Genomic DNA, 22,964 nt, shown 5'->3' on the forward strand with positions numbered 1-22,964 from the left:
TTTTTTTCTTCTTTCCGGTTGGTCCACTGTTATATAAAGCTTGGTTGGTTCTTGACTTGGTTGTCAAAATCCTAAATCCCAAATAAACAAACAGAGAAAAAAGGGAGAAATATTTAACAACAGTAGGAGTCTACAAGTCCACGGCTTGATCAATTTGTTCTTCATCTATTTCCTTATTCTCAGGGAAATCCAGGGTTTTTGAATTCGTACTCTCTCTCTCGTTGTCCCTCTCAAATCAGAAAAGTATCTGCCTTTTTTAAAATTCATTCCCCTTCGATCTTTGCTTTTTCATCGCTGATTGTTCTTAAAAGGAATCTCTACTTTTTCAATAAGCATTAACATTGTCCGTTTCCTCATCTTTGGTTCTTCGATTCTCTTAAAGAGGATTTTATACTTGATTCTGTTGAAGCCCTTTTTCTGGGGTTTTGTCTGCGTTTGTTTCCTTCTTCTAATCCAGAATTAAAACTAGCTCTCTGCGCTCAAAGTTTTAAGTTTTATTCAAAGAGGTGTAAGCAAATTCTCCAATTGATGATCAACTGTTTAAAAGACTCAATACATGTTTTGATGAGTGTTTTGCTTTGTAAGATCCAGTGTCCCTTTTTTCTGTTTCATCTGGAAGCCATTTATATGTGGCAAGTTAGCTGAAGTTGAAAACTGTTGTTTCAGCCACTAGTGATGATGATGATGATCATGAAGAGATTCTCGAACATGTGGATGGTCTTACGAATGCTGAGGATAGAGAAGAAGTAGATGCAAAGGAAGAAGAAGGTCAAATTGTTGGGGACACTCTCACTCTCAAAAGTAGTCTTCGAAAGGTTGATTCAAATTCAACAGAAGCTGAGAAGAGGGAGAAGAAGAAGGTACAATGGGTGGATGTGATTGGGAAGGAACTTGCTGAGATTCGAGAATTTGAACCTAGGTTGGTCTTCTATTGTTGAGAATATAAGAATGAGTTTGGTCATAAGGATTTTTTCTGATGGCATCAGATTTGTTTTGGTTTCTTTTCATTAAGAATGAGTTCTTTAAGTTTTCATAAGTACTTGTTTTGTGGAGAATGATGTGATTCTTTCATTTTTGCAGTGATGAAGATGATATTGATTCTGATCGAGGCAAAACCTGTGTTTGTATTATCCTGTGATCCGTCCACTTAAGTTTAACTGGGAGATTTAAGGCAAAAGACAAAGTTGGTGGCTTCAGCATTAAATTCCATATACATGGAGGTACATATAGAATCTGCATTTGTGTTCTATAGCCATTCTTAAGTTTGCACGCTTGAAGCCATATGATGATGATTCCTGATTTAACACGGAAGCATTCTTTTTCTTCTTCTTTAGAAGTGTTTAAAGTATAGGTCTTTAACTTCATTCGTTGCTTCAATCATTTAATGAAGTTCTTTCTCATTCAGATTGTGGAGCAAGTTTCAAATATAACAATTGCTATGCATCGATATCTAGTTCTGCGATTTAGTTCAAATGACTTTGATATCAGTGTGTTTGATCAATGTCTAAGTGACAGCTTACTTCAATTTGAGAGAAAACTATTGCTTGTTGTCTTTCACGCAGCCATTGTTTACATTTATAGTAAGAATTTCTGTATAGATATTGCTCTTGGTGTGTTAGCATAATTCTGTCAAACTCGAATCAAATGTTATCACTATTATATTTGGGTGCAAAAACAGCAAGTTTGATAGTGCAGACTATATCTCAAGGCTTAGGCTTTGGAGCACTTCTGTTTTCAATTTCTTCCACTTTACCAGAGGCTCAGTGAATTCCATCAAGAATGTGAATAGATCTGTGGTCCACAAGTATGTAATTGAAAGAAGTTTGTAGCACCCAAGAACTGGTTTAAGACTCATCTGTTCCAAAACTCACCGCTCAATCTGTTAGGAGCAAGAGGTGATTCATTCTTGATTTGGATCTCAGTATCTTTCCTGAGTTATTGTTTGCGGGCGACATAAGAATCATGAAACTAGAATCTCCTCTGTTTCTTTAGAGAGCCAATGACACTTGCTCTGAACGTTACCACTTCTGTCATGTTGCCTTGTCTTCTTGTAGAACTGGTCATATTGAGTCAAAACTCAATTGTTTGTGTAATAAACGAATCCAACTGAAGGGAGATGCGAATTTATGAAGAAGAAAAAAAGGATCAAACTAAAGGTACCATTACAATATGACACGTGGCGAAACACCAAGACTGAAGCATAGCCACTAAAATCATGCAAACTTGTGTAATCCGAAACTTTGAAGCTTTTGCGAAAAACCAACCAACGTCACATAATCGTCTTCTTCAACTAACAAAATCCAACTAATCATCATCTGTCTCTCTGGCTCTGGCTTGTGTCTGAGCTCGAACTTAAAGAAAAAGAATCTCACCATGTCTTTAGCTCCGAGCAGTTATCCATCTCTGTATTCTTCGCCTTCACTGCCAAGAACCCAGCAAACCAAGCAAAACCCTAGTTTGATCACTCAATCCAGTTTCATTTCCGCCAAAAGTCTCTTCCTTTCGAGCAATTCGGCTTCTTTATGCAATACCCATGTTGCCAAACGCCGGAATTTAGCTTTGAAGGCGTCGGAGACAGAGTCTTCAGCTAAAGCTGAAGCAGGAGGAGACGGAGAAGAAGAAGAGAAGTATGAAACATATGAAATTGAAGTGGAGCAGCCTTATGGTTTGAAATTCAGGAAAGGAAGAGATGGTGGCACTTACATTGATGCTATCTTACCAGGTGGATCAGCTGACAAAACCGGAAAGTTCACTGTTGGCGATAGAGTTATTGCCACAAGGTTTGTTCTTTCTCCTTCATGTTCCAATGTGATTAGCTTGAGAGACTGTGAAAGTTTTGACTTGGAACTTTGAAAATTGAGAATGCAGTGCAGTATTTGGAACAGAGATTTGGCCTGCAGCTGAGTACGGTAGGACAATGTACACAATTCGTCAGAGAATTGGTCCCTTGCTTATGCAAATGGAGAAGAGAAATGGTTTGTTGAATTTCCCATATTCTAGCTCTGTTTTATTTTATCTATTCTCTCTGCAAAACTCATTATTGGGTTTGGTTATGTTTAAAATGTGTTGTGTCTTCTTCTCTTGCAGGTAAGGCTGAAGATACTGGTGAGTTAACAGAGAAGGAGATCATAAGAGCTGAGAGAAATGCCGGATACATTAGCAGTAGATTGAGAGAGATTCAGGTGAGCTCAAAAGTTTTGATTATGTGACATCAAAAGTAATGAACTTTGGCTTGTGAGTGAGCTTTGTTTTTGTTTTTATAATTGTAGATGCAAAACTATTTGAAGAAGAAAGAACAGAAAGCTCAACGGGAGAAGGATCTTCGTGAAGGGCTGCAATTTTCCAAGTAAATACTTAGTGAGTATACCAAAGGGGTTTATGGAAACCGGAAAGTGAGCATTGACATGTGTGTAATTTGATATAGGAATGGTAAGTATGAGGAAGCATTGGAGAGGTTTGAGTCGGTGTTAGGTTCTAAACCAACACCAGAAGAAGCATCAGTTGCAAGTTACAATGTTGCTTGTTGCTACTCAAAGCTTAATCAGGTAAAAAGCTTTTGAATCTTTTCAGATATTGCATTTTGACTTGCAGTGTTGATAGAGTTATTTTGATAGGTTCAAGCTGGTCTCTCGGCTCTGGAAGAAGCATTGAAGTCAGGATATGAAGATTTTAAGGTAAGTCCAAGGAGTTGTAATGTTTCAATTGAGACAGAGAGAAGGATGGACTTGTTTGTTGAAGCTGTGTTATTTGTTTTGTTTGCAGAGAATCAGAAGTGATCCAGATCTGGAAACTCTCAGGAAGTCGAAGGATTTCGATCCACTTCTGAAGCAATTCGACGAATCTTTCATCAATGAGAGTGCCATTAACGCCATCAAATCCTTGTTTGGCTTTAACAAGAAATAGTTCACCTAAAGTTTGTGTCTTTTGATGTGATCTGTTCATAGCTTCTCTTCTCTTCTTGGCTCTATACATACTTGTGAGGAATTTTATTCGATCATAAATGTGTTCTTTTTTTCTTAAGAAATTCTTTTAACCATTTCATTCAGTTTACGTATACCATTTCATATGAAGTGATAATAAATCTTCAAATCTTTGGATCAAAAGTTTCATATTTGGCGATTTCGAGATATTTCGAAGCATTGAGGGAATCATGATTTATTCATATGATGATTAATTCAAAATTTCAGTTTCACATTACACATTCTCTTGTTCAAAATCATTACACTCGCAAGCTAAAGTAATCCGTTTCAATATTAGCCTATCTCCTCTTAGTATCCATATCCTGAAATAAGAGAGGCCAACAAGATTCAGCAATGAAACATGAATATTGAATGCGGGGGATCTTTACCAAAGACTCAAGTATTTGAAATTCTGAACAAACCTGAGTTGTCCATTGGGTTGCCGACGGGAACTGGTTCAGGTTCCTTGATCTCAACAACAACGCAGTCCGACATCAAGAAAGTCTTTGCAACCGAAGCTGCGTGTTCCAAGCAACATCTCACAACCTAAAATCAAGATAAAGCCACTCAGGTTCATGGATCTTTGATGACCAATTTAGCTAGCAAAGACAGTTTCTGTATATGCACAGAAAACTTACCTTTGTTGGATCGATGATTCCTGCAGCCATCAAATCCTCGTACTTGCCGGTTGCAGCATTGTAACCGAATTTCACGTTATCGTTGGAAAGCACCTGCCAATGAATAGAGACATCTCTTCAAGCATCTGACTTGAAATCTAGAGATAAAAAAGTGGGAATTATGTTATCTGTTGTTATTACCTTCTCGCTAACTACACTTCCATTAACACCAGCATTCTTGGCGATTAGTTTTAGGGGGTAACTTAGTGCTCTTTTAACTATATCCGCTCCAACCTAAAGGGAATCATCAGCAAAGTTAGAGAAACCGAAGGTTCATGAGTTAAAATCTGAAGACTTGATTGATTTACCTTTTCTTCATCATTATCAAGCGTGGCTTTAATGGCATCAACCTTGGAAGCAAGACGAAGCAGAGTGCAACCACCACCAACAACAATACCTTCCTCGACAGCGGCCTGAAGAATTAAAATCCTGATTAGTTATAGTTCACGAGTATGCAAATAACACGCTTCTCAAGCCTCAGAAATACAAAATCACCTTTGTTGCATTAAGAGCATCTTCAACTCTCAACTTCTTCTCTTTGAGTTCTGTCTCAGTTTGTGCTCCAACCTTTAACCAATACATAACGAGCTTAACTTAATATCTCTGAAACACATCTTAATCAGACAAAGGAAACTTAAATAGTTTTTAGTTTACCTGAATCACAGCAACTCCACCAGAGAGCTTTGCAATTCTCTCATTGAGTTTCTCCTTCTCGTAATCTTGCTCCGCTTGCTGCACAAACCAATTACCATTGCAATGTAACTACACTATCCACAAAAAGTAAAAGAGGTCCCATATATGCTATACTCTTTTACTATACCTCAATAAGATTTTTAATCTGTGTAACACGCTTTTTCACTGCATCCTGTGTGCTTCCATCACCCACTATGGTCGAGGTCTCCTTTGTGAGGACAACCTTTGAAGCATTACCAAGAACCTCTTTTCCAGCTTTGTCAAGTGAAAGACCAACTTCCTCACGGATCACAGTTGCTGCAAGCGAAGATAGAAAATTAGGACAAGATAAAAACTACAAATATATGCGTAAACATAGGGCTCATCAATGCAGACAGAACTTACCTCCAGTTAGAATGGCAATATCATCAAGGTATTGGCTCTTGCGCTCTCCAAACCCTGGAGCTCTGAGAGCTGCTATCTTCAGTGTACCTCTAAGCTTGTTTACAACAAGAGTCGCTAAAGCTTCTTGTTCAATGTCTTCAGCAATAATTAATATTGGGTATCCGCCTCTAATTGCATCCTCCAAAACACCAACAAGATCCCTTGCATTGGTAATTTTCTTGTCAACGAGAAGTAACTGCAATCATACCAAAACATTAAAGATCGTTGTTATACTCATATATAAATATCTTTAGTGGCTAAATAGTCTGCCAACAAAATTCATCTTCTACTCAGATTCAAGAAACATCTACCTTGCAATTGTCGAACTCGACGGACATTTTCTCGCTGTCTGTCACAAAGTAAGGAGAGATATAACCACGGTCAAATTGCATTCCTTCTACGACGTAGAGGTTGTTCTCGGCACTTTTACCCTCCTCAAGGGTCACCACACCTTTCCTGCCCACTTTGCTCATTGCTTCAGCAATCATATTTCCAATTTCGTCGTTGTTACCCGCACTAACAGCTGCAACATCTGCAAGTTCACTGTCTTCAACCTACATCGACATGACTTACATTCAGAACCTTTTGAAAAAGACTCTTAACATATTAAAAGAAAGAGAGTTCTATAAATTTGAAACCTCCTTAGACATTTTCTTGAGCTCGGTAACCAAAGCCTTTGCTGTCTTCTCAATACCTCTGGTGATCAAAACAGGGTTTGCACCAGCAGCTACCACCTGAATAAGATAATCTTAAAATTAGTACAAAAGTTTTTGAAGTTTCACATAGAGAAAGCTGAAAGAAGAATGTTACACAGACCTTGACACCCTCAGCGATAAAACCTTGTGCAAGAACAACAGATGTTGTTGTACCGTCACCAGCCAAGTCATTGGTTTTGGCAGCCGCTTGCCTCACAAGCTTAGCGCCAATGTTCTCAACCGGGTCTTCCAACTCAACCTACAGGAGAAAGTTTGAAACTCTAAGACTCAGTTGAATGAGAACAAAAATCATTATCAGAGGGGTAATAATTCCATACCTCTCTTGCAACAGTCACACCATCATTAACAATTCGTGGTGATCCATACTTGCTCTCAAGAACAACATTTCGTCCTTTGGGTCCAAGTGTAACACCAACAAGATCTGCGAGCTTGTTGACACCAGCCTAGTACAACACAAAATTAGAAACCACAGAAAATGTAAACCTTTAGCTCCGGTTTGGGAATGAAGTTTCCATTAACTTTTTTTAAAAAAGATACTTACTTGAAGTCTCCTAATGGTAGTCCCATCTTTGTTGAAATGTAATTCCTTTGCTGCGCACACAATTGCAGAACTGGATCTTCTGGGTCTAGGACACACACTTTGTCTCCTTCCAAATGAGCTTGAAGACAACTTGCTGATAAGTTTCTTATCAGATTTGTGACCATTCGGAGCAACCATTGAACCAATAGAAGATGTGGCAGTGAAAGTTGACGCCATTTTATCCACTTCAAAGACAGACAAAATTCAGCACTTAGATAAGATTTCAAAGATATAAAAAAGACTCTTCTTTTCATCTATATACGGTTAACACAATCAATATAACAGAAAGAAACAACAACCCAGTAAGCTAAAGTAATAAATTTTCACAACAAACCAGAAGAAAGGCGACACCTTCGAAAGCAGAGCTCAATAAGAACACAATTGACAATCTGAAGAAACACTAATCCATAAATTTTATTACAAAACACCCAAAATCATGGAAGTAATGAACTAATACAAGTTTTCAAAAGCTTACAACAAATTCTTATCCAAACAAAACATACACACATAAACTGTGGCACTAAAAAATGCAGAGGATAAACTATTCCAAGAGTAAGGATTAAGAAACTAACAGAAGTAGAGAGATGACGAAGGAGGTTTTATCACCGGAAGTTTTTGGTTTCCGGATAAGAAAAGGGGAGCTGAAGCAAGGAAAGGAAGTAGGTTTATCTCCTTACTCTCGCTTGGAAGGTGCTTTTAACGTTCCCTTACCTCTTTCAAGCTTTGAGTTAATCTTGGCCGTTGGATTCAACTCTTCGGATCCTGGATCAGATTTATATTGGGCCTATTTGGGCCTTTATTCTTGCTCCTTAATTCCTAACAATGGAATTGGAATCAGTGATATTTATTTTAAAAATTGATTTTTTCCCGATTAATTGCGAAATTTTCGAGGAAATAATATTTATAGTATTATTTTGTGAGATATTTCGTAGTGACTAGTATAATATTAATGTGGCTGGAATAAAGGAAGTATTTTAAAAAAAAAACGATGGAGAAAAAGGTAAACAAAAATAATAGAAAAATATAAAAAAGGGATCTTGGAGGTATTTGAATCAAATCGAGGTGAACGAACAAAACCACTTTTGCCTCTTCCTCTTCTTCTCTCTTCTCTTGCGGCTACGATTCAATCTCTTAAACCCTAGATTCCTTCTGAGTTCTTTTTTGCTCTGATATTTGTGTTTGTCTCAAACTCTTATTGTTCAATATCCGACAAGGATCTATTATCAGTCTTCGCTGCCAACTCTGTTCTCATGTCTACTGTTGCTCCTCCTGCTGATCGTATCCTTTGCCTTTGTTTCTTTTCTCCTTCATTTCTTTTGTGATCTACGTTCATGAATCTAGTTGCTTCATCGTAATTCGATTCATATAGTGAAATGATGTCATTTCCATTTGTTCTGTTTGTTTTAGCTCGATGAATTTGACTGTTCCTGTAGCTAGCAAAGTGAATAAATTGATTAGAAAAATCAATTTTTTAGTCTTGCTGAAGATAGAAACCTATTTGTTTCCTTCACTTACATTGTTTTTTCAGAAGCTGCTGATGTATTGAAGAAACTGTCTTTAGATTCAAAGTCTAGGACTTTGGAGATCCCTGAGCCTACTAAGAAGGTAAAGTTACATCTTTTAATGTCTCTGCACATTTTGTTACTCCAAGCAGAGTTCTCATAGCATCATTATCTTTGCAGACGGGTGTTTACCAGTATGGAGCTATGGATTCGAATGGTCAAGTTCCTTCTTTTGATCGATCTTTGTCACCTATGCTACCCAGTGATGCCTTGGATCCTTCTGTTTTCTATGTTCCTAATGTGTATCAGCAGCCCTACTATTATGGTGATAATTAAGTTTCATTTATATATCTTCAGCCTTCTACTGTCTAGAATTATTGTAATATCTATAACACAACCGTTTGTATAATCTTTCAGGTTATGGGAGTGACTACACAGGTTATACCAATTCCGAGAGTGTTGATATGACATCAGTACGTGCGTTAATATTTTCTTATAAGCAACTCGTGTCCAGACTATTTAGCCTCTCTTTTACCTTTTGCCCTACTTAGTCATTTGGTAATCACTCCAGGGAGCTTACGGAGAGAATGCATCTCTTGTTTATCCGCAGGGATACGGGTATGCTGCCTTTCCTTACTCACCAGCAACAAGCCCTGCTCCACAACTTGGTGGTGATGGACAGTTGTATGGTGCTCAGCAGTACCAGTATCCTTTTCCTCTCACAGCCAGTAGTGGGCCTTTCGCTTCGTCTGTTCCTGCCTCTACTCAGAGCAAGCTCTCTACAAACAAAGCAGCCAACTCTGCATCTGCTGGTATCCCTAAAGGAATGAATGGATCAGCTCCTGTTAAACCATTGAATCAGAGTGCACTGTATGGAAACAGTGCTCTTGGAGGTGGTCTTGCTGCTGGTTATCAGGACCCCAGGTATAGCTATGATGGGTTTTACACTCCTGTGTCATGGCACGATGGCTCTAACTTCTCAGATGTGCAGAGGTCTGTTTCTGGCAGTGGAGTTGCATCCTCATATTCTAAGGCTAACAACAATGTACCTGCGACTAGGAATCAAAACTCTAGCTCCAATTCGCATTACACGGTATGATATGGAAGTCAGTTTTGTATGATAAGTCTTCTTCTCTATCTGAATCCCTGTATCTGATAGCCTCATTCTATTCTTGGCAGAGTATGTACCAGCCTGCATCCATGACAGGTTATGCAGCTCAGGGTTACTACGACAGAGTGTCTCCAAACAAGTCATATGGTCAGTATGGTAGCACGGTGAGGTCTGGTATGGGTTATGGTTCTTCTGGATATGGTTCAAGAACAAATGAAAGAGGATGGCTCAATACAGACAACAAATATAGAAGCCGGGGAAGGGGTAACAGTTACTTCTATGGAAATGAGAACATTGATGGCTTGAATGAACTAAACAGGGGCCCTAGAGCCAAGGGCACGAAGGCCACAGAAGAGGTTAGCTCAGAGGAGGTGAAAAAGCAGACGTTTGATGAATCAAATACTGAGGAGACTGTAACATGCGTTCTTCCAGATAGAGAAGAGTGCAACAGAGACGATTTTCCAGTTGAGTATAAAGATGCTAAGTTCTTTATCATCAAGTCGTACAGTGAAGATGATGTGCATAAGAGCATCAAATATAATGTATGGGCTAGCACCCCAAATGGAAACAAGAAGCTTGATGCTGCATATCAAGAGGCTCAGCAGAAATCTAGTGGCTGCCCTGTGTTTCTCTTCTTCTCGGTTTGTACCTAATTCTTAGTTTATTTCATATTGTGTATTCGTTTTGTTTCCCGATGCTGAGTATATACCCCAATTGTCTCCAGGTCAACGCGAGTGGACAATTTATTGGCCTTGCGGAAATGAAAGGACCAGTTGATTTCAACAAAAATATTGAGTACTGGCAACAGGATAAATGGACTGGCTCATTTCCCCTCAAGTGGCATATTCTGAAGGATGTTCCCAACAGTTTGCTTAAGCATATTACTCTAGAGTACAATGAGAATAAACCTGTTACTAACAGTAGAGACACACAAGAGGTAAGTGTTTATATCTTCTCGATCTATATGTTTCTGATCTACCAGCAATATTTTCCACTTTTCAATGTTCAAACTCTTTCCATGTGATCATGTATGTAGGTTAAGTTGGAGCAGGGTTTGAAGGTTGTAAAGATTTTCAAGGAGCATAACAGCAAGACATGCATTTTGGATGATTTCTCGTTCTACGAGGCTCGACAAAAGACTATTTTGGAGAAGAAAGCTAAGCAGCAACAATCCCAGAAGCAGGCAAGAGAAGAAAACGGTTAATTCCATAGATATAAGCAGATGCATTTACATTTGTCCTCTCTACTCTCTAGTATTGAAATGCACCCATATATCTTTAACAGGTCTGGGAAGGAAAAACCAATGATGAGAAACCAGGAACTGTTGATTCTACCATGTAAAATGCGTATAAAGATCCCTGCATACGGTGGGAAGATGAAGAAGTAGTGAAAGATAAAATCAGGGTTGGGTTTGTTTTCGTTTTAGCTTAGACAGATTTTCATTTTTCTTTGGTTTCTGGTTCGGACATGACTCTGTTGAGTCTTTTCTTAATTTCTTCTAGATTTTGCTTTCAATCTGAAAATTTAGTATCTTCTTTCCTTCTCCATTTCTCCTCTGTTTCCAAGTTTTCAAAACCTAAAAGGCTGATTGGACAAGGATAACACATCCAATTAAAATGTTATGTTTTTGTTAATACTCTATAAACCTTTGTAGTTAGACCATTAATTTTTGTGTGAAACTCGCATAAAATGAGTTAGTTGCAACTTGCAAGAGAAAGATATCGATTCGTGTCGGATCCACAGTGACAGGAGTATCGGAGCTTGAGTCACGGAGCTAGGAGGGTATGGACGGAAACTAGGAAATCGTTGAATCTATATGCATAATTTCTTAAAATATGAACAATGAGTTTATATATGTTAACAACCATATTAATTTATACAGGTTTTACTACATCATTTAAAGTATGAGGGTAAATGAGTATATTTTAGACAATTACAATTTTTGTAAGAATCATCTGCATTTAAATTCATCTGATTTTATTATTATTTTGGATGAGTATGAGTTTGGCAAACCATATGGCTAAAACATCTAGATGATGTCTTTGCATTTCAATATGGATTTCTTTTAGGCTTTAGCCTTTTGGGCCCTAATGTAACACCAAGTCTGCGACACCATCCAAAAAATTACCGCGAAAAAAAAAAAAACTTGCGAGAGAGATATTGATTCGTGTCGGATTTGACGTGGCAGGAGTATCTATCATCTATCTCGTAATTACGTGATTAACTTAGAATCTGTTTCTTTCTTCACCCACCAAAAGTAGCAAACCTTTGCCACCTAAAAATCTTACCAGTTGGGTGAAAGTTGCCAAAATAGAGCTTGCTTTTGTCGCAATCCTATATTTTTCAGATTGATTGTTGGTGGGTTTGTGTAAATGGCGGCTCTTTTAGGCAGATCCTGCCGGAAACTGAGTTTTCCGAGCTTGAGTCACGGAGCTAGGAGGGTATCGACGGAAACTGGAAAACCATTGAATCTATACTCTGCTATTAATCAAGCGCTTCACATCGCTTTGGACACCGATCCTCGGTAAGCTTACACTAGACATTTGATCCTTAGGTTAATAGACATCTAATACATTCTGTGGAGAAAGATAAAAAAAATGTGGGGAATTTAGTTAATTAGTATACACATATAGTTGCTTCAAATATGTATGATGTCGTTTTAGAGTCTGACTTTAAGTTTTTGTTGTGGGAGGTCTTATGTCTTTGGGGAAGACGTTGGCTTTGGTGGAGTCTTTCGCTGTACAACAGGTTTAGCTGAACGATTCGGGAAAAACCGTGTCTTCAATACTCCTCTTTGTGAGCAGGTATCATTCTTTGACCTGCTTCTGTTTTCACTTCTTAAGGTAGTGTTTCTTGATGAGTCATTCATTTAAGTTTTGACTGGATTCAGGGCATTGTTGGATTTGGCATTGGTCTAGCAGCAATGGTGAGTTCTTGTTTGTGTTCATGTTTTGAACTGTACAGTTGTGAGATTCAGTTTGGTGTTCCATTTTGACAGGGTAATCGAGCAATTGTAGAGATTCAGTTTGCAGATTATATATATCCTGCTTTTGATCAGGTAAATGTTCTCTCTTTAAACAAGCATATGCTTTCCGTCGCCATATTTCTGAACGGTTTTGTGATTTATAGATTGTTAATGAAGCTGCAAAGTTCAGATACCGAAGTGGTAACCAATTCAACTGTGGAGGTAAATCTTTCATCATTACGCTTTTTCTTGATTTGTTATTAGTAATCTATTTTACTCATTATGGTTTATATGGATCTTGATAGGACTTACGATAAGAGCACCATATGGAGCAGTTGGTCATGGTGGACATTACCATTCACAATCCCCTGAAGCTTTCTTTTGCCATGTCCCTGGTATTAAGGTTGTTATCCCTCGGAGTCCACGAGAAGCAAAGGGACTGTTGTTGTCATGTATCCGTGATCCAAATCCCGTTGTTTTCTTCGAACCAAAGGTACTTCCATTTCTTTTTTACCAACCAAATCAGCTTCTTAGCACCTCTTCTTAAGTCTTGAAACGTTGATATTTCCTTCAGTGGCTGTATCGTCAAGCAGTAGAAGAAGTCCCTGAGCATGACTATATGATACCTTTATCAGAAGCAGAGGTATCATAAGTTCATTTTTGGCCGTCTATTTTCGGAGACGAGAATCTCACTATTAGGAGTTATGAGCAGGTTATAAGAGAAGGCAATGACATTACACTGGTTGGATGGGGAGCTCAGCTTACCGTTATGGAACAAGCTTGTCTGGACGCGGAAAAGGTTTATAGCTTTATCTTTCAACTCAATGATGAATGGTTCGCAGTAATATTAACTAAGGTCTTGAGTTGATGCAGGAAGGAATATCATGTGAACTGATAGATCTCAAGACACTGCTTCCTTGGGACAAAGAAACCGTTGAGGCTTCAGTTAAAAAGACTGGCAGACTTCTTGTAAGATTTAAGCAATCTTGATTGACAACTTCGGATTTTGATTTGTCTGGTCGATCTTATAGATTGCTTTTGCTTGTGCTTGGGGTTGCAGATAAGCCATGAAGCTCCTGTAACAGGAGGTTTTGGAGCAGAGATCTCTGCAACAATTCTGGAACGTTGCTTTTTGAAGGTTAGTAAAAAGAAAGCTCAAATCATCACCGTTACAAGTGACTACTCTTTATTGGTTCTCCGTTTCTTAACTGTCATTTAAAATGCAGTTAGAAGCTCCAGTAAGCAGAGTTTGTGGTCTGGATACTCCATTTCCTCTTGTGTTTGAACCATTCTACATGCCCACCAAGAACAAGGCAAGTTCCTCTTCTCTTATCATTCCTCTATTCCGACCCAAAACGCAGTTTCTAACATATCATGTGTTCTTGCTTGATGCAGATATTGGATGCAATCAAATCGACTGTGAATTACTAGCCGTACTATCTGTAGTTTACTGTTTACACTAGGACTAATGTAATCGCATGTCTTTGTTATCAATTCGTCTAATGTAACACTACCGATTAACTTTAATGAATTTCAAGATAACGAAAACATGTTATAATAGGACTATCTCACTTAATGTGTACGAAGATTATTATCTACTGAAAGATGAAAGCTTATGATCCAAACATTTGACAAACCAGAGCGGCAAATTGCTTGAAAGAGTATATTAAAGGGCAAACAGACTTGGTGTCTTATTACAGAACAGTTAGCAAAGAACTAAGTAACTCTTTAATGATTGGGTATTGTTCACTGAAACAAACAGAACATGAAACAAGATTACTTGGAAGACATTTTTAGAACAAAAAGAAAAGAGATTTATTGGCATCTCCATTCTCTATTTACAATTTCTGGTTTTGAATCTGAATCATTTCAAGTTCTTGTCCAAGGAATATAACCCCACCAAGCGCCTGCCAACACCCGAGATCTCTAGTTCATGGCAATCCAAACGTGAACATGGTTTTTGCCTTCAATATGGTAGGCTCTGCTTTCGAATCGAAATAGTCATAATCAAACTGTTGATTGATTAAGGGGTATAAAATGTAAATGGAGATAAAGAAAGTTGAACTTACATACTATTATTGCTGGACCTTCCTGAATTCTCTAAGAACTGGGTAGATATTCTCAAATGCGGTATAAGTCTCTTCTCTCATCTGATTCGGGATTTCATAAGATGACAGAAGCATTTTCATGGAAACAATTTTAATCATTTGAGAGAAGTTCAATTATTACCTTGGCTCCAGTTATAACAATCTTTCCTGACACAAAAATAAGCAGTACAATCTTTGGAAGTTTCATCCTATATATCAATCCTGGAAATAGCTCAGGCTCGTACTGGCATCAATGATGAGAGAGGTATGAATCATCAGACCGATTAACACCCATGTTACAAGTATATATGATCACAATGCTTGAGATCACTTACACTTGAGAAAGCACTATGAGAGTATGCAAGACCTTCAAGCCTAATGGGGAATTTGACATCACATGAGCCTACAATGTTCTGTATCTTAAAATCCTGCAAAATGTAATCAGCAATTTTATTACTAGACTTTATACGTAATTTTTCCTTCCGATAAAAATACACACGAATTGTTGATTGAGATAAAAATGAATAACACAGTGTGTGCTGGATCAGGACCAGAGAGAGACATATGAGTACCTTGAACTTTGCAGGAAAGCCAAGCTTTTGAACAATCCGAGCATACTGAACAACAAAAAGGAATTCTTTAATATAACAGAGAACAAATACCTACTAGAGCTGTAACAAGTTTCTAACTACAGTGATGCTAGAAGAAGAACATCAGACAGTATTGAGATGAGCTAGTTTACCTTTCTTGCAGCAAGCTTTGAAAGATGTTCACTTTTAGCTCCGGTACACACCTAATATTGGACAGCATAGATGCCACGTCAAAACAAGGACATGGAAGATTAGGCCATAAGAGAAAAAGTGACAAAGGAAAACATACCATTTTCCCAGAAGCAAAAATTAACGCTGTGGTCTTTGGCTCTCTGATCCTCATGATTACAGCAGCGAAACGCTGGAACATAAAACACAGATTAAAACCAAATCCGAAAATACAAACCAAAGTGGTGGAGACCAAACAAAATGATCGATTACTAAAACACGAATATCACAAAGAAAGCAAAACCTTGGGGTTATATTCAGCATTCCTAGCTTGCAAAGCTATGGCTTTAAGATCAAGCTTGCAGTCTAAGTTCACTGTTGAGACAATATTTCTGAAACAAACCAAAAAAGAAAAAGGTAAGATCTTGTGATTCACAAAAGCACAAACTCAGAATCTTAAAACAGAGACACAAAAGAGAGAACTCACTGAAGAGTAGGAACAATCCCTGAAGGATGTTTAGTAAGGTCAACTGGCTGGCTCCCTTCCGTTCCTTGATCAGCCATTCTCTAACATAAGAATCAACGTAAACACACACACATCAGCTATAAATCTCGTCTTAAATAGGGCAAAACAGAAACTCATGTCGATCCAAACCAACAAGCATCCACGAAACAAAATTGTTTTCAAGCTTTACAATTTCATTGACCAAATCTGGTTATCTAAAAACCAGTTTTGATAATTGAAATCTAGAAACATTGTTTCACAATCAAACAACGAAAAGCTATGAAACACACAACTTCAGAACATGAGATCCAATTCGTAACAAGCAACTACGAAGAAACTCAATTCAGATAAAATCCGTGGAATTGAATCCATTAGGAACAAAGGGTACGAAACAAAATCAGACCTTTCGCTAGTTAGCAATCCGGAATTTCGAAATCTAGGGTTTCGTAAACCCAACAGATTGGAAGAAATTCCCCCGAAAAGGCGAAAGGAAGGTGAATGATTTGAAAAAGGAGAAGGCTTTTTATACAAAGATAAGAAATTTTTAGAGAGGGAAAGAGATTTGTAAATTGGGATTATATATAAAGGAGAGAGTTTTGATTTTCAATATCGCTCTCTGGGTTCTCTCTCTGGGGATGAGATTTGTGATCTGCGCTTTGGATCTGTGGAGCTTAAGGACACGTTATTACCTCTATATACTTTCCTAAACTACCCTTGCCTCTCTTTGTCGGATGAGGGTAATTATGGGAATTCAGCTTATTAGATTTTAATGTTACGGTCTTTACTGGAATTTTAGGGAACCGTCCACTCTTTGTCTGCCACGTGTTCTATTACAGAATGTGTTAGCATACGTTTTTTTGTTGGATCTATATGTAAGACTATAACTCAAGACACGTTCACAAATATGAATCGAGTAGAGACTATGAATCGCCACAACGACGGACTTATTACAAAGCAGTAGATTATCAATTATTGCATGAAGGTGCCAACTAAAACTTGTTAGAGATCATCACTCATCAGTGTCCGGGTCCTTTCTGACGAGTACGTGCCGATTCACTTCGTCTGACACCAGCTTTTAGATTATCAAATTGTTGTGCTCCATTTCCTTCCCCTTAATTTATAATAATAATAAAAAAAGAGATTAAGAACTGAATATGAGTTTTGTTTATGCGTGATTGTATTTGTATGATCAAAGACGGTCACTTACTCGGCAGAGTTCGGCCCATAGTCGTGTTGTACGCGGAGACCAAGAGAATAATCAAAGTGATTAGGGATAAAACCTGACGATTCATTACTTCTTCTTTTGGATTATGACTAATCTGAGAGATAATGTAATAAGTTGATACTACAATACTTATATATATACAAGGAGATTTGGTGAAACGTTAATATATTAGTATATATACTATATCAAAGTTAAGTTCGTTAATGTCAAAAGGTTCGTTAATAGCGCATAAAGTTGGTAACTTTGGTCGCATTTTACACATGTGAACTCTAGCTTTTATAAATTCTAATTAATGTTTACGCGTAAACAAAAGATTACATGGTAATGCAATCATGGATTAACACAAGGAAAAAGCATCACTTCATTAAGTTTAGTAAAAGACATCATATTTTGTTTTGGATGACGACATATTAAACGAGTCGGTCTAAGTAATTAGGCATACAATATTATACAATTCCATTTCATACAACAAAGGTGATGAATGTTAAATTACTTTTTATGTTTAAATTTATAATTTATTACCAACACAATTCGTACTACAGCCACCAATCTTGTTATTTTACCATTAAGGCATTAATTTAACAAACTAAGTTGCAAAAGTGGCTTTGGTTGACAACAAAAAACACACAAGCGACTTACAGAATCCGGCAAAAGATTTGCTCAAAAACAATTAAAAAAACACAAACTGAAAGATATTTGTTTTCCAAAGATGTAGCATTCAACCAAATCTGAGAAACTTATGTACAGACAAAAGATCAGATTTAGGTAGAACCGAGATTTCATGATCACACCAAAAAGCTTATGTTGCTCAGGGAACATGTCTTAACTAGAATCCGTTGGTGCATTGCTATCTTGCGACGAGGAGAACAAGGTGCTAAACGGCCACGGGATCGAGAATCCGCTTCCGTCATTGTTCTCGTTCTCCTCCTCCTCCTCCTCTTCTTCTTCTTCTTCTTCTTCTTGGCGCCGGTTTCCATCGCTGTTCTCAGCTCCATGGCTGGTTGTAGCAGAAGCACTACTGCTTCCATTGTTATCGCTCGTTGTTGTTACTGAATCAGTCTTGGCTTCATCTGCAGGTAACTGATATCTGCAAACCGGGCATGAACTGTGAAGCTCAAGCCATGGTAACAAGCAGTCACTATGAAACTTGTGCGTACAGGGCATCAGCTTTGCCTCAGTTCCAATCTCAAAATCATCTAAACAAACCGAACATTGCAGAGTCTCTTCGATTTTCACAGTAGCCAAAGCCTCGACAGCTTCTTTTTTAGCAGGAGGTGTTCCATATCTGTTGGGATCATTCTCAGCTAGACGTTGAAGCAACATTTCAAATCCAGGACCAATGAAATAGTCACCTAAAGAACCAGCAGGTACAGAATCCATATCAGCAGAGTTTTGAACCGTGATAGTCTGATTGGAGGTATTGATCAAGATCACCCGTCCCGGATTATTACCTCCATTACCAGTACTCTCAGATTCTACAGACAACCCTGCTCGTATCCCCTGAAGCAACTGCAAAACAGCAGCGGAATGTCTTCTCCTTCTCCTGAGAATCTCTTGAAGCTGCCAATCCAAATCATTTTCTCCATCGTCTTCATTGTTCTCGGTCTGTACCTCGTTTTGATTATCTTCAACAGACTCAACACTCTGGTTTCTCCTACGACGCACAGGATCATTCATAAGTTCCATCAAGATAGGCGCCCAAAGAGAGTTGTTTGCTCTAACATCAGCCGGATCAGAAGAATCATGATCGTCGTCATCTTCCATTTCTTCAACAAACCCACTTTGACAAAAGGGACATTTGATCTCAGCTTCCATGACTGGATTCACAGTTTGAGAACACATATGACACCAATACCTCGTTACAACTGCTTCTTCCATGTCCGATTCTTTCTACCTAGAAATAACCACAAAGAATAATTAAAAAAAATAAAATAACACAGAATAAGAACTTGTAGCTAAATGAGTAAATCTCGTTGAAGAGACTAATATACATCTGTCAGCTAATGAAGTTCATCGAACCCCTAAGAGCGAATAAGGAACATCAAAGCGTAGAATAAAACCCAATCATCAAGACACTGAAAAACCCAATAATATCAAAATGTCAATAAAAGAAAATGACTTTATAGAAGAGAAATGAAAAGGGTTTTGAAATCGTCAATCGCAAACCAGAACATTTATCAAAGTAGACGAAATCGTAAAAGTTTACAACAAAGTCATCGATTCAAAGATATGAGCTTTTGTTTGGTCGGATTCAAAATCGAAAGAAGAATCTGCGTTCCATCTTGAAACCCTAACCATAAATCAGCCGTTTTAAAGAAACGATAAAAGTAACAGAAATTAGCAAACCTTTTGAGTCTTGTTGTTCGATAGCAGAAACCGAGAAGCACAGAAAAATGTAGCGACGATGAAGAAGGATTTTGAGTTTTGAAAATTGAAGAAGATGAGAAAAAGAGAGGGTTTCTTTGTTTTATGTACGAAAGGAGGAGAATTGTCGTAAGAAATTAGAAAAGTAGAAGAAGAAAAGAAAAAAAAAAAGATAGGAGAGAGTTTATCCAAGAAAGAAAAAATGAAAAGGATCCTCCTCTTCTTCCAGATCCTTCTGGGTTTCTCATTTCTTTTCTCTCTGTGGGTCTTATTCTTAATTAGCTGCTCCTTTTTTTTAATCAGCTCATTAATTCCAGTAGACTTTTCTACAAACATCAACACGTGTACTTGGATTCTTTTTGTGGGCTTTTAAGTATACTTTTATTAGATGGGCCTTTTTGATGTTAAATTATTGGATAGGAAGTTTCTTATTTATGATTACCACCAAAAAATAACATTGTCCACAAAGGTGCTCTCTCTAGATCATCCAAAATATATGGAGTTTTGTTGAAATTACGGATGAATTCTACTACCGGAATTTCATGAACGGCTCGTGATGTAGTGACGGTATTACTACAATCCCATTTGGTTACATGTCCTGATCGTTTTACTCTATAACAAGGACGACACATATCAACGCCGAAATCTTTTAATTTACTATCTCCACTTGCAAACCAAAAACATAAAAAGAAAGTATCTCCATTCCATTTACACGCAAGAAAAAACTCGGAAAGAATTTTATATGATGGATGATGCATCAAGTAGATTCCGACTCTATTCTAAACCATATATCCCCAAAAATAACATATTTTCAGACAAAACAAATAATGAAATAGCAAAGTAGAAACAGTGCTTACTTGTCCTCAACATATAGAATCTCATGTTTTTGTAGGTGTTATGTAATCTTCTTGCTCTGCTTTGTATGGACACGACGACTCTTCATAATTCTCCCTCGCTTATGGAACACTGATGAATAGCATTTTTATCGGCTTCAAAATCCGATAACTAAACCTCAACAGACAACTCGTTTGCTTAGATGCACAAATGGTCACACTACCCTTCTTGAATCATATTGAAGCCATCCCCGTTTGCTTCAAACACATTTCTTCCTACAAAAGATATTCAAAACAAGATTTATCTTATTATGTGTGAATTAACAGTGATAAAGATATACTGCAAATACGACCAAGAACATATGTGGAATCAATGGAGACTAACCGGTTTCTTCAAACCCTTCTCTTCCTACATAAAAATTGAAACCAGATTTTTCTTATTATTTGTGATAACACAACAGTAACAAGATATAGTGCAATACGACCAAAAACAATGTTCAAGCAATGGAGACTAACATCAATTGAATGCAAGGATCTGAATATGGGAGACTTAATATGAGAGGCCTCTGCAGCAGATGGTGATCCATTGTTCCCAGCTGAATAATGATTTACCTACAAAGGACACAAGGGTGACAAAATTTGCATTGGGTGAGTAACTTCCTCCATGTCGTTAATTACAACATTATGATCACTACGTACTGTCTTATGTACATCCTAAAGTCGTAAAATATCATTGCTAGGGGATCTTGTTCTTTGCATCAACCACGTAAAAATGAAGAGCTGAAAGATAGAGAAGGATCATCACAGTTTCCTTCTAGCTAGTTTATCCTAGACTCAGTATATTGCATTGCATTCACTACAGCTCAAATAGTTTAAAACAAGAATTAACAAACTCTTTCTAAATGGAAGGCTTGGTAGAGTAAACAGGCATGTCGAAATACAGTCTCAGTGATAAAATCACAAAAACCCGAATTAACAAAATATAAACTGCAAATAAGTGGAAAGCAAAGAGAGTAGAAACTAGAAAAAACCTGAGTAGCTTTGGGTGAATTTATATTGGTTTGGCTTTCTTCAAATAGAGAGGTGTAGTAGGCAGGGTCGTAGATAGAACCTCCCAAGATTTCTTCAGCACCTGAACATTGTCTAGCTATAGCAGGAGTTGGTGGATTCAAGAAGCTATTTCGTAAATCCGAATCTGTTTCACGAGGAAGTGAAGTGTCCACGATAGCAGCCCCCAGCCTATAAATCTGAAACCATAAAAGCGAGGATGATAGCCTCACAAAGAAACCAATCATTTCCATCGCCATTGTAAGTTTCACTGAAAATATGAAAAACGTTCCATACGTCTCAGCTGAAATGCTCCTGCATCAACAATGGAAAGGTTTTGTCAGTAAAAGTGCATCACATGAACAATGTTTCCGATAATCGAATGGTACAAAAATGGAAGGAAAACTTAAAATGATCAACCAATGTCATAAATCTCATAAAGTTCCAGATTCATAAGCAAGGTTTTGAAGGGTTAAAGAGCAATACCAAATCTCTTCGGTGAAAAGTATGAACCATGAGATATCAAGAAGAAGAGCGCAGAAAAGAAGAACCGCATAGGTGCGGCCGAGACTTTGGCTATTACTCTCGATAGCAACAAGCGCGAACAAAGCAATCGCCAAATTTATCAACAAAACTCCATTGTATAATGCTCCTAGTGATCCGATTAGCGCGCACCCAATCTGAAATCACCGGAAAAAAATCTAATTCAGAAAAACGCGTTTGCCACAACGATGAGACGAATTCAGAGAATCGATGAACCCTAGAAGACCCCAACAGATTTGAATCAATTACTGAGAAAGAGAGAGAAAAAACCTGAGCATAAATAAGGAAGACGGCGAGAGATTGGAGTTTAACATAATCGCGAAGCCAAGGATGAATTCGATCTCGTAAAGAACCACAAAGCATCATAAATCTCGTGGCAGCTCCGATGTCCCTTCATAAAAGACAAATGATTCACGAAGCTTCTTCTAATGTCTAAATTTTCCGGCGACACATCACAGATCAACGGAGGGAGAAGAGTAAGAGAACGACGAAGAATTATTCGACGGTGGAGAATTTCGTGAGGAGGGGAAGAGTAAGAGTTTGTTTGGCGGGATCACATCGAATCCAAGATTGAGGCCAAATTAATCATAAATATATTTCTCCGGTGAAATTAAAAATTCTCTAACGAAATAATTATTAAAAAATATATCAAAAACTGTGGGTTTGAATGGTTACGGCGGTTGAGCGAATTTACCATTCATCAATTATAGTCTGCAGTGGTCCGGACTAAAAAAATAGAAAAAAACCGCTGCGGACCATCTGCGGACTGTTTTTACATACAAATAAATTTGGTACGCAGCGGTTTATTGTTCGCCCCAAAAATAAAATGGATTAAACCGCAGACAAATTACCGCTTTGTCCGCTGCCTACATTCATAGCTGTCTCTGCTCTTTCCAACTTGGCCACTCCTTTTTATAACAACACTCGAAATTGAAAATCACTTCTTGGTTTTTTTTTTTAAAAGCAAATGGGAAAT

General features: G+C 37.8%; 8 protein-coding genes and 1 non-coding gene across 26 annotated transcripts; 4 read left to right on the forward strand and 5 right to left on the reverse strand.

Moving 5' to 3' along the window:
* Positions 1 to 16: 16 nt before the first annotated feature.
* Positions 17 to 2,112, forward strand: AT1G55475 (uncharacterized protein). 2 transcript variants are annotated; one of them, NM_202304.2, is made up of 4 exons: positions 17 to 580; positions 667 to 919; positions 1,081 to 1,220; positions 1,406 to 1,894. In NM_202304.2, the coding sequence occupies exons 1-3, from the start codon at positions 529 to 531 to the stop codon at positions 1,136 to 1,138; spliced, it is 363 nt and encodes a 120-aa protein (NP_974033.1). In that variant the 5' UTR covers positions 17 to 528; the 3' UTR covers positions 1,139 to 1,220; positions 1,406 to 1,894. The 2 variants fall into 2 exon arrangements, with proteins under 2 accessions (NP_974033.1, NP_001322069.1); NM_001333709.1 differs by having other exon boundaries at positions 65 to 580; positions 1,081 to 2,112.
* ZKT (protein containing PDZ domain, a K-box domain, and a TPR region) lies at positions 2,051 to 4,163 on the forward strand. The gene is made up of 7 exons (NM_104423.4): positions 2,051 to 2,780; positions 2,869 to 2,975; positions 3,088 to 3,182; positions 3,270 to 3,346; positions 3,425 to 3,545; positions 3,615 to 3,674; positions 3,763 to 4,163. Exons 1-7 carry the CDS (start codon positions 2,374 to 2,376, stop codon positions 3,901 to 3,903), a joined length of 1,008 nt encoding a protein of 335 aa, NP_564691.1. The 5' UTR covers positions 2,051 to 2,373; the 3' UTR covers positions 3,904 to 4,163.
* Positions 4,115 to 7,813, reverse strand: CPN60B (chaperonin 60 beta). 5 transcript variants are annotated; one of them, NM_179480.3, is made up of 15 exons: positions 7,621 to 7,813; positions 7,010 to 7,233; positions 6,786 to 6,911; positions 6,569 to 6,706; positions 6,391 to 6,486; positions 6,064 to 6,306; positions 5,714 to 5,948; positions 5,457 to 5,626; positions 5,291 to 5,368; positions 5,132 to 5,203; positions 4,945 to 5,049; positions 4,778 to 4,870; positions 4,598 to 4,690; positions 4,382 to 4,505; positions 4,115 to 4,282 (listed from the first exon to the last, which is right to left on the reverse strand). In NM_179480.3, the coding sequence occupies exons 2-15, from the start codon at positions 7,223 to 7,225 to the stop codon at positions 4,269 to 4,271; spliced, it is 1,803 nt and encodes a 600-aa protein (NP_849811.1). In that variant the 5' UTR covers positions 7,226 to 7,233; positions 7,621 to 7,813; the 3' UTR covers positions 4,115 to 4,268. The 5 variants fall into 5 exon arrangements, with proteins under 5 accessions (NP_849811.1, NP_001320637.1, NP_001320638.1 ...); NM_001333712.1 differs by having other exon boundaries at positions 7,010 to 7,437; NM_001333711.1 differs by having other exon boundaries at positions 7,400 to 7,813.
* Positions 7,814 to 8,024: 211 nt separating this feature from the next.
* On the forward strand, positions 8,025 to 11,408 carry ECT4 (evolutionarily conserved C-terminal region 4). 6 transcript variants are annotated; one of them, NM_001198311.2, is made up of 9 exons: positions 8,025 to 8,326; positions 8,577 to 8,653; positions 8,731 to 8,875; positions 8,968 to 9,023; positions 9,122 to 9,643; positions 9,730 to 10,302; positions 10,386 to 10,598; positions 10,698 to 10,860; positions 10,946 to 11,408. In NM_001198311.2, the coding sequence occupies exons 1-9, from the start codon at positions 8,299 to 8,301 to the stop codon at positions 10,966 to 10,968; spliced, it is 1,800 nt and encodes a 599-aa protein (NP_001185240.1). In that variant the 5' UTR covers positions 8,025 to 8,298; the 3' UTR covers positions 10,969 to 11,408. The 6 variants fall into 6 exon arrangements, with proteins under 6 accessions (NP_001185240.1, NP_001321789.1, NP_001185241.1 ...); NM_001333714.1 differs by having other exon boundaries at positions 10,698 to 10,844; NM_001198312.2 differs by having other exon boundaries at positions 9,161 to 9,643; positions 10,698 to 10,844.
* A 422-nt stretch (positions 11,409 to 11,830) lies between these two features.
* Positions 11,831 to 14,299, forward strand: BCDH BETA1 (branched-chain alpha-keto acid decarboxylase E1 beta subunit). The gene is made up of 12 exons (NM_104426.4): positions 11,831 to 12,185; positions 12,354 to 12,465; positions 12,552 to 12,587; positions 12,660 to 12,719; positions 12,791 to 12,848; positions 12,932 to 13,119; positions 13,201 to 13,269; positions 13,339 to 13,425; positions 13,500 to 13,595; positions 13,687 to 13,764; positions 13,853 to 13,939; positions 14,022 to 14,299. The coding sequence occupies exons 1-12, from the start codon at positions 12,034 to 12,036 to the stop codon at positions 14,055 to 14,057; spliced, it is 1,059 nt and encodes a 352-aa protein (NP_175947.1). The 5' UTR covers positions 11,831 to 12,033; the 3' UTR covers positions 14,058 to 14,299.
* TBP2 (TATA binding protein 2) lies at positions 14,022 to 16,645 on the reverse strand. Of its 4 annotated transcripts, none has more exons than NM_104427.4 (10): positions 16,380 to 16,643; positions 15,959 to 16,038; positions 15,776 to 15,863; positions 15,593 to 15,664; positions 15,456 to 15,506; positions 15,286 to 15,330; positions 15,049 to 15,141; positions 14,856 to 14,957; positions 14,696 to 14,776; positions 14,022 to 14,607 (listed from the first exon to the last, which is right to left on the reverse strand). In NM_104427.4, exons 2-9 carry the CDS (start codon positions 16,033 to 16,035, stop codon positions 14,702 to 14,704), a joined length of 603 nt encoding a protein of 200 aa, NP_175948.1. In that variant the 5' UTR covers positions 16,036 to 16,038; positions 16,380 to 16,643; the 3' UTR covers positions 14,022 to 14,607; positions 14,696 to 14,701. The 4 variants fall into 4 exon arrangements, with proteins under 4 accessions (NP_175948.1, NP_001321102.1, NP_001321103.1 ...); NM_179481.2 differs by having other exon boundaries at positions 14,278 to 14,610; NM_001333716.1 differs by having other exon boundaries at positions 14,216 to 14,607; positions 14,696 to 14,957.
* A 235-nt stretch (positions 16,646 to 16,880) lies between these two features.
* AT1G55525 lies at positions 16,881 to 17,297 on the reverse strand. Its single transcript, NR_143583.1, has 2 exons — positions 17,184 to 17,297; positions 16,881 to 17,087 (listed from the first exon to the last, which is right to left on the reverse strand). It is a non-coding gene; the product is annotated as an other RNA (non-coding RNA).
* A 379-nt stretch (positions 17,298 to 17,676) lies between these two features.
* AT1G55530 (RING/U-box superfamily protein) lies at positions 17,677 to 19,908 on the reverse strand. 3 transcript variants are annotated; one of them, NM_001333719.1, is made up of 3 exons: positions 19,548 to 19,841; positions 18,653 to 19,095; positions 17,728 to 18,553 (listed from the first exon to the last, which is right to left on the reverse strand). In NM_001333719.1, exons 2-3 carry the CDS (start codon positions 19,077 to 19,079, stop codon positions 18,024 to 18,026), a joined length of 957 nt encoding a protein of 318 aa, NP_001321433.1. In that variant the 5' UTR covers positions 19,080 to 19,095; positions 19,548 to 19,841; the 3' UTR covers positions 17,728 to 18,023. The 3 variants fall into 3 exon arrangements, with proteins under 3 accessions (NP_564693.1, NP_001321432.1, NP_001321433.1); NM_104428.4 differs by having other exon boundaries at positions 17,677 to 19,095; positions 19,548 to 19,908; NM_001333718.1 differs by having other exon boundaries at positions 17,677 to 19,276; positions 19,548 to 19,908.
* A 232-nt stretch (positions 19,909 to 20,140) lies between these two features.
* AT1G55535 (uncharacterized protein) lies at positions 20,141 to 22,618 on the reverse strand. Of its 3 annotated transcripts, none has more exons than NM_148595.5 (6): positions 22,259 to 22,604; positions 21,932 to 22,125; positions 21,430 to 21,760; positions 20,915 to 21,010; positions 20,784 to 20,807; positions 20,141 to 20,674 (listed from the first exon to the last, which is right to left on the reverse strand). In NM_148595.5, exons 1-6 carry the CDS (start codon positions 22,352 to 22,354, stop codon positions 20,633 to 20,635), a joined length of 783 nt encoding a protein of 260 aa, NP_683436.3. In that variant the 5' UTR covers positions 22,355 to 22,604; the 3' UTR covers positions 20,141 to 20,632. The 3 variants fall into 3 exon arrangements, with proteins under 3 accessions (NP_683436.3, NP_001320385.1, NP_974034.1); NM_202305.2 differs by having other exon boundaries at positions 20,327 to 20,670; positions 22,259 to 22,549; NM_001333720.1 differs by having other exon boundaries at positions 20,205 to 20,807; positions 22,259 to 22,618.
* Positions 22,619 to 22,964: the final 346 nt, after the last annotated feature.

This window comes from Arabidopsis thaliana (assembly GCF_000001735.4).
Source record: "Arabidopsis thaliana chromosome 1 sequence".
In the NCBI taxonomy this organism is placed as follows: Eukaryota; Viridiplantae; Streptophyta; class Magnoliopsida; order Brassicales; family Brassicaceae; genus Arabidopsis; species Arabidopsis thaliana.

What these genes read in the sequence shown, in the direction of transcription:
- AT1G55475 (NM_202304.2), top strand. Translation starts at nt 529, where the DNA reads ATGATCAACTGTTTAAAAGACTCAATACATGTTTTGATGAGTGTTTTG. An exon ending in TTTGATGAGTGTTTTGCTTT is followed by an intron (nt 581 to 666) that starts GTAAGATCCAGT and finishes CTGTTGTTTCAG; the next exon opens with CCACTAGTGATGATGATGAT. An exon ending in ATTCGAGAATTTGAACCTAG is followed by an intron (nt 920 to 1,080) that starts GTTGGTCTTCTA and finishes TCATTTTTGCAG; the next exon opens with TGATGAAGATGATATTGATT.
- ZKT (NM_104423.4), top strand. Translation starts at nt 2,374, where the DNA reads ATGTCTTTAGCTCCGAGCAGTTATCCATCTCTGTATTCTTCGCCTTCA. An exon ending in GCAAATGGAGAAGAGAAATG is followed by an intron (nt 2,976 to 3,087) that starts GTTTGTTGAATT and finishes CTTCTCTTGCAG; the next exon opens with GTAAGGCTGAAGATACTGGT. An exon ending in GTAGATTGAGAGAGATTCAG is followed by an intron (nt 3,183 to 3,269) that starts GTGAGCTCAAAA and finishes TTATAATTGTAG; the next exon opens with ATGCAAAACTATTTGAAGAA.
- CPN60B (NM_179480.3), bottom strand. Translation starts at nt 7,225, where the DNA reads ATGGCGTCAACTTTCACTGCCACATCTTCTATTGGTTCAATGGTTGCT. An exon ending in TCGAGTTCGACAATTGCAAG is followed by an intron (nt 5,949 to 6,063) that starts GTAGATGTTTCT and finishes GTATGATTGCAG; the next exon opens with TTACTTCTCGTTGACAAGAA. An exon ending in TTGATAATGATGAAGAAAAG is followed by an intron (nt 4,871 to 4,944) that starts GTAAATCAATCA and finishes GATTCCCTTTAG; the next exon opens with GTTGGAGCGGATATAGTTAA.
- ECT4 (NM_001333714.1), top strand. Translation starts at nt 8,299, where the DNA reads ATGTCTACTGTTGCTCCTCCTGCTGATC. An exon ending in TCCCTGAGCCTACTAAGAAG is followed by an intron (nt 8,654 to 8,730) that starts GTAAAGTTACAT and finishes TTATCTTTGCAG; the next exon opens with ACGGGTGTTTACCAGTATGG. An exon ending in TCAGCAGCCCTACTATTATG is followed by an intron (nt 8,876 to 8,967) that starts GTGATAATTAAG and finishes ATAATCTTTCAG; the next exon opens with GTTATGGGAGTGACTACACA.
- TBP2 (NM_104427.4), bottom strand. Translation starts at nt 16,035, where the DNA reads ATGGCTGATCAAGGAACGGAAGGGAGCCAGCCAGTTGACCTTACTAAA. An exon ending in ATGCTGAATATAACCCCAAG is followed by an intron (nt 15,665 to 15,775) that starts GTTTTGCTTTCT and finishes TTTATGTTCCAG; the next exon opens with CGTTTCGCTGCTGTAATCAT. An exon ending in CTCATAGTGCTTTCTCAAGT is followed by an intron (nt 14,958 to 15,048) that starts GTAAGTGATCTC and finishes CATTGATGCCAG; the next exon opens with TACGAGCCTGAGCTATTTCC.
- AT1G55530 (NM_104428.4), bottom strand. Translation starts at nt 19,079, where the DNA reads ATGGAAGAAGCAGTTGTAACGAGGTATTGGTGTCATATGTGTTCTCAA.
- AT1G55535 (NM_148595.5), bottom strand. Translation starts at nt 22,354, where the DNA reads ATGATGCTTTGTGGTTCTTTACGAGATCGAATTCATCCTTGGCTTCGC. An exon ending in GATCCTTGCATTCAATTGAT is followed by an intron (nt 20,808 to 20,914) that starts GTTAGTCTCCAT and finishes ATTTTTATGTAG; the next exon opens with GAAGAGAAGGGTTTGAAGAA. An exon ending in AGAAGGGTTTGAAGAAACCG is followed by an intron (nt 20,675 to 20,783) that starts GTTAGTCTCCAT and finishes TATCTTTTGTAG; the next exon opens with GAAGAAATGTGTTTGAAGCA.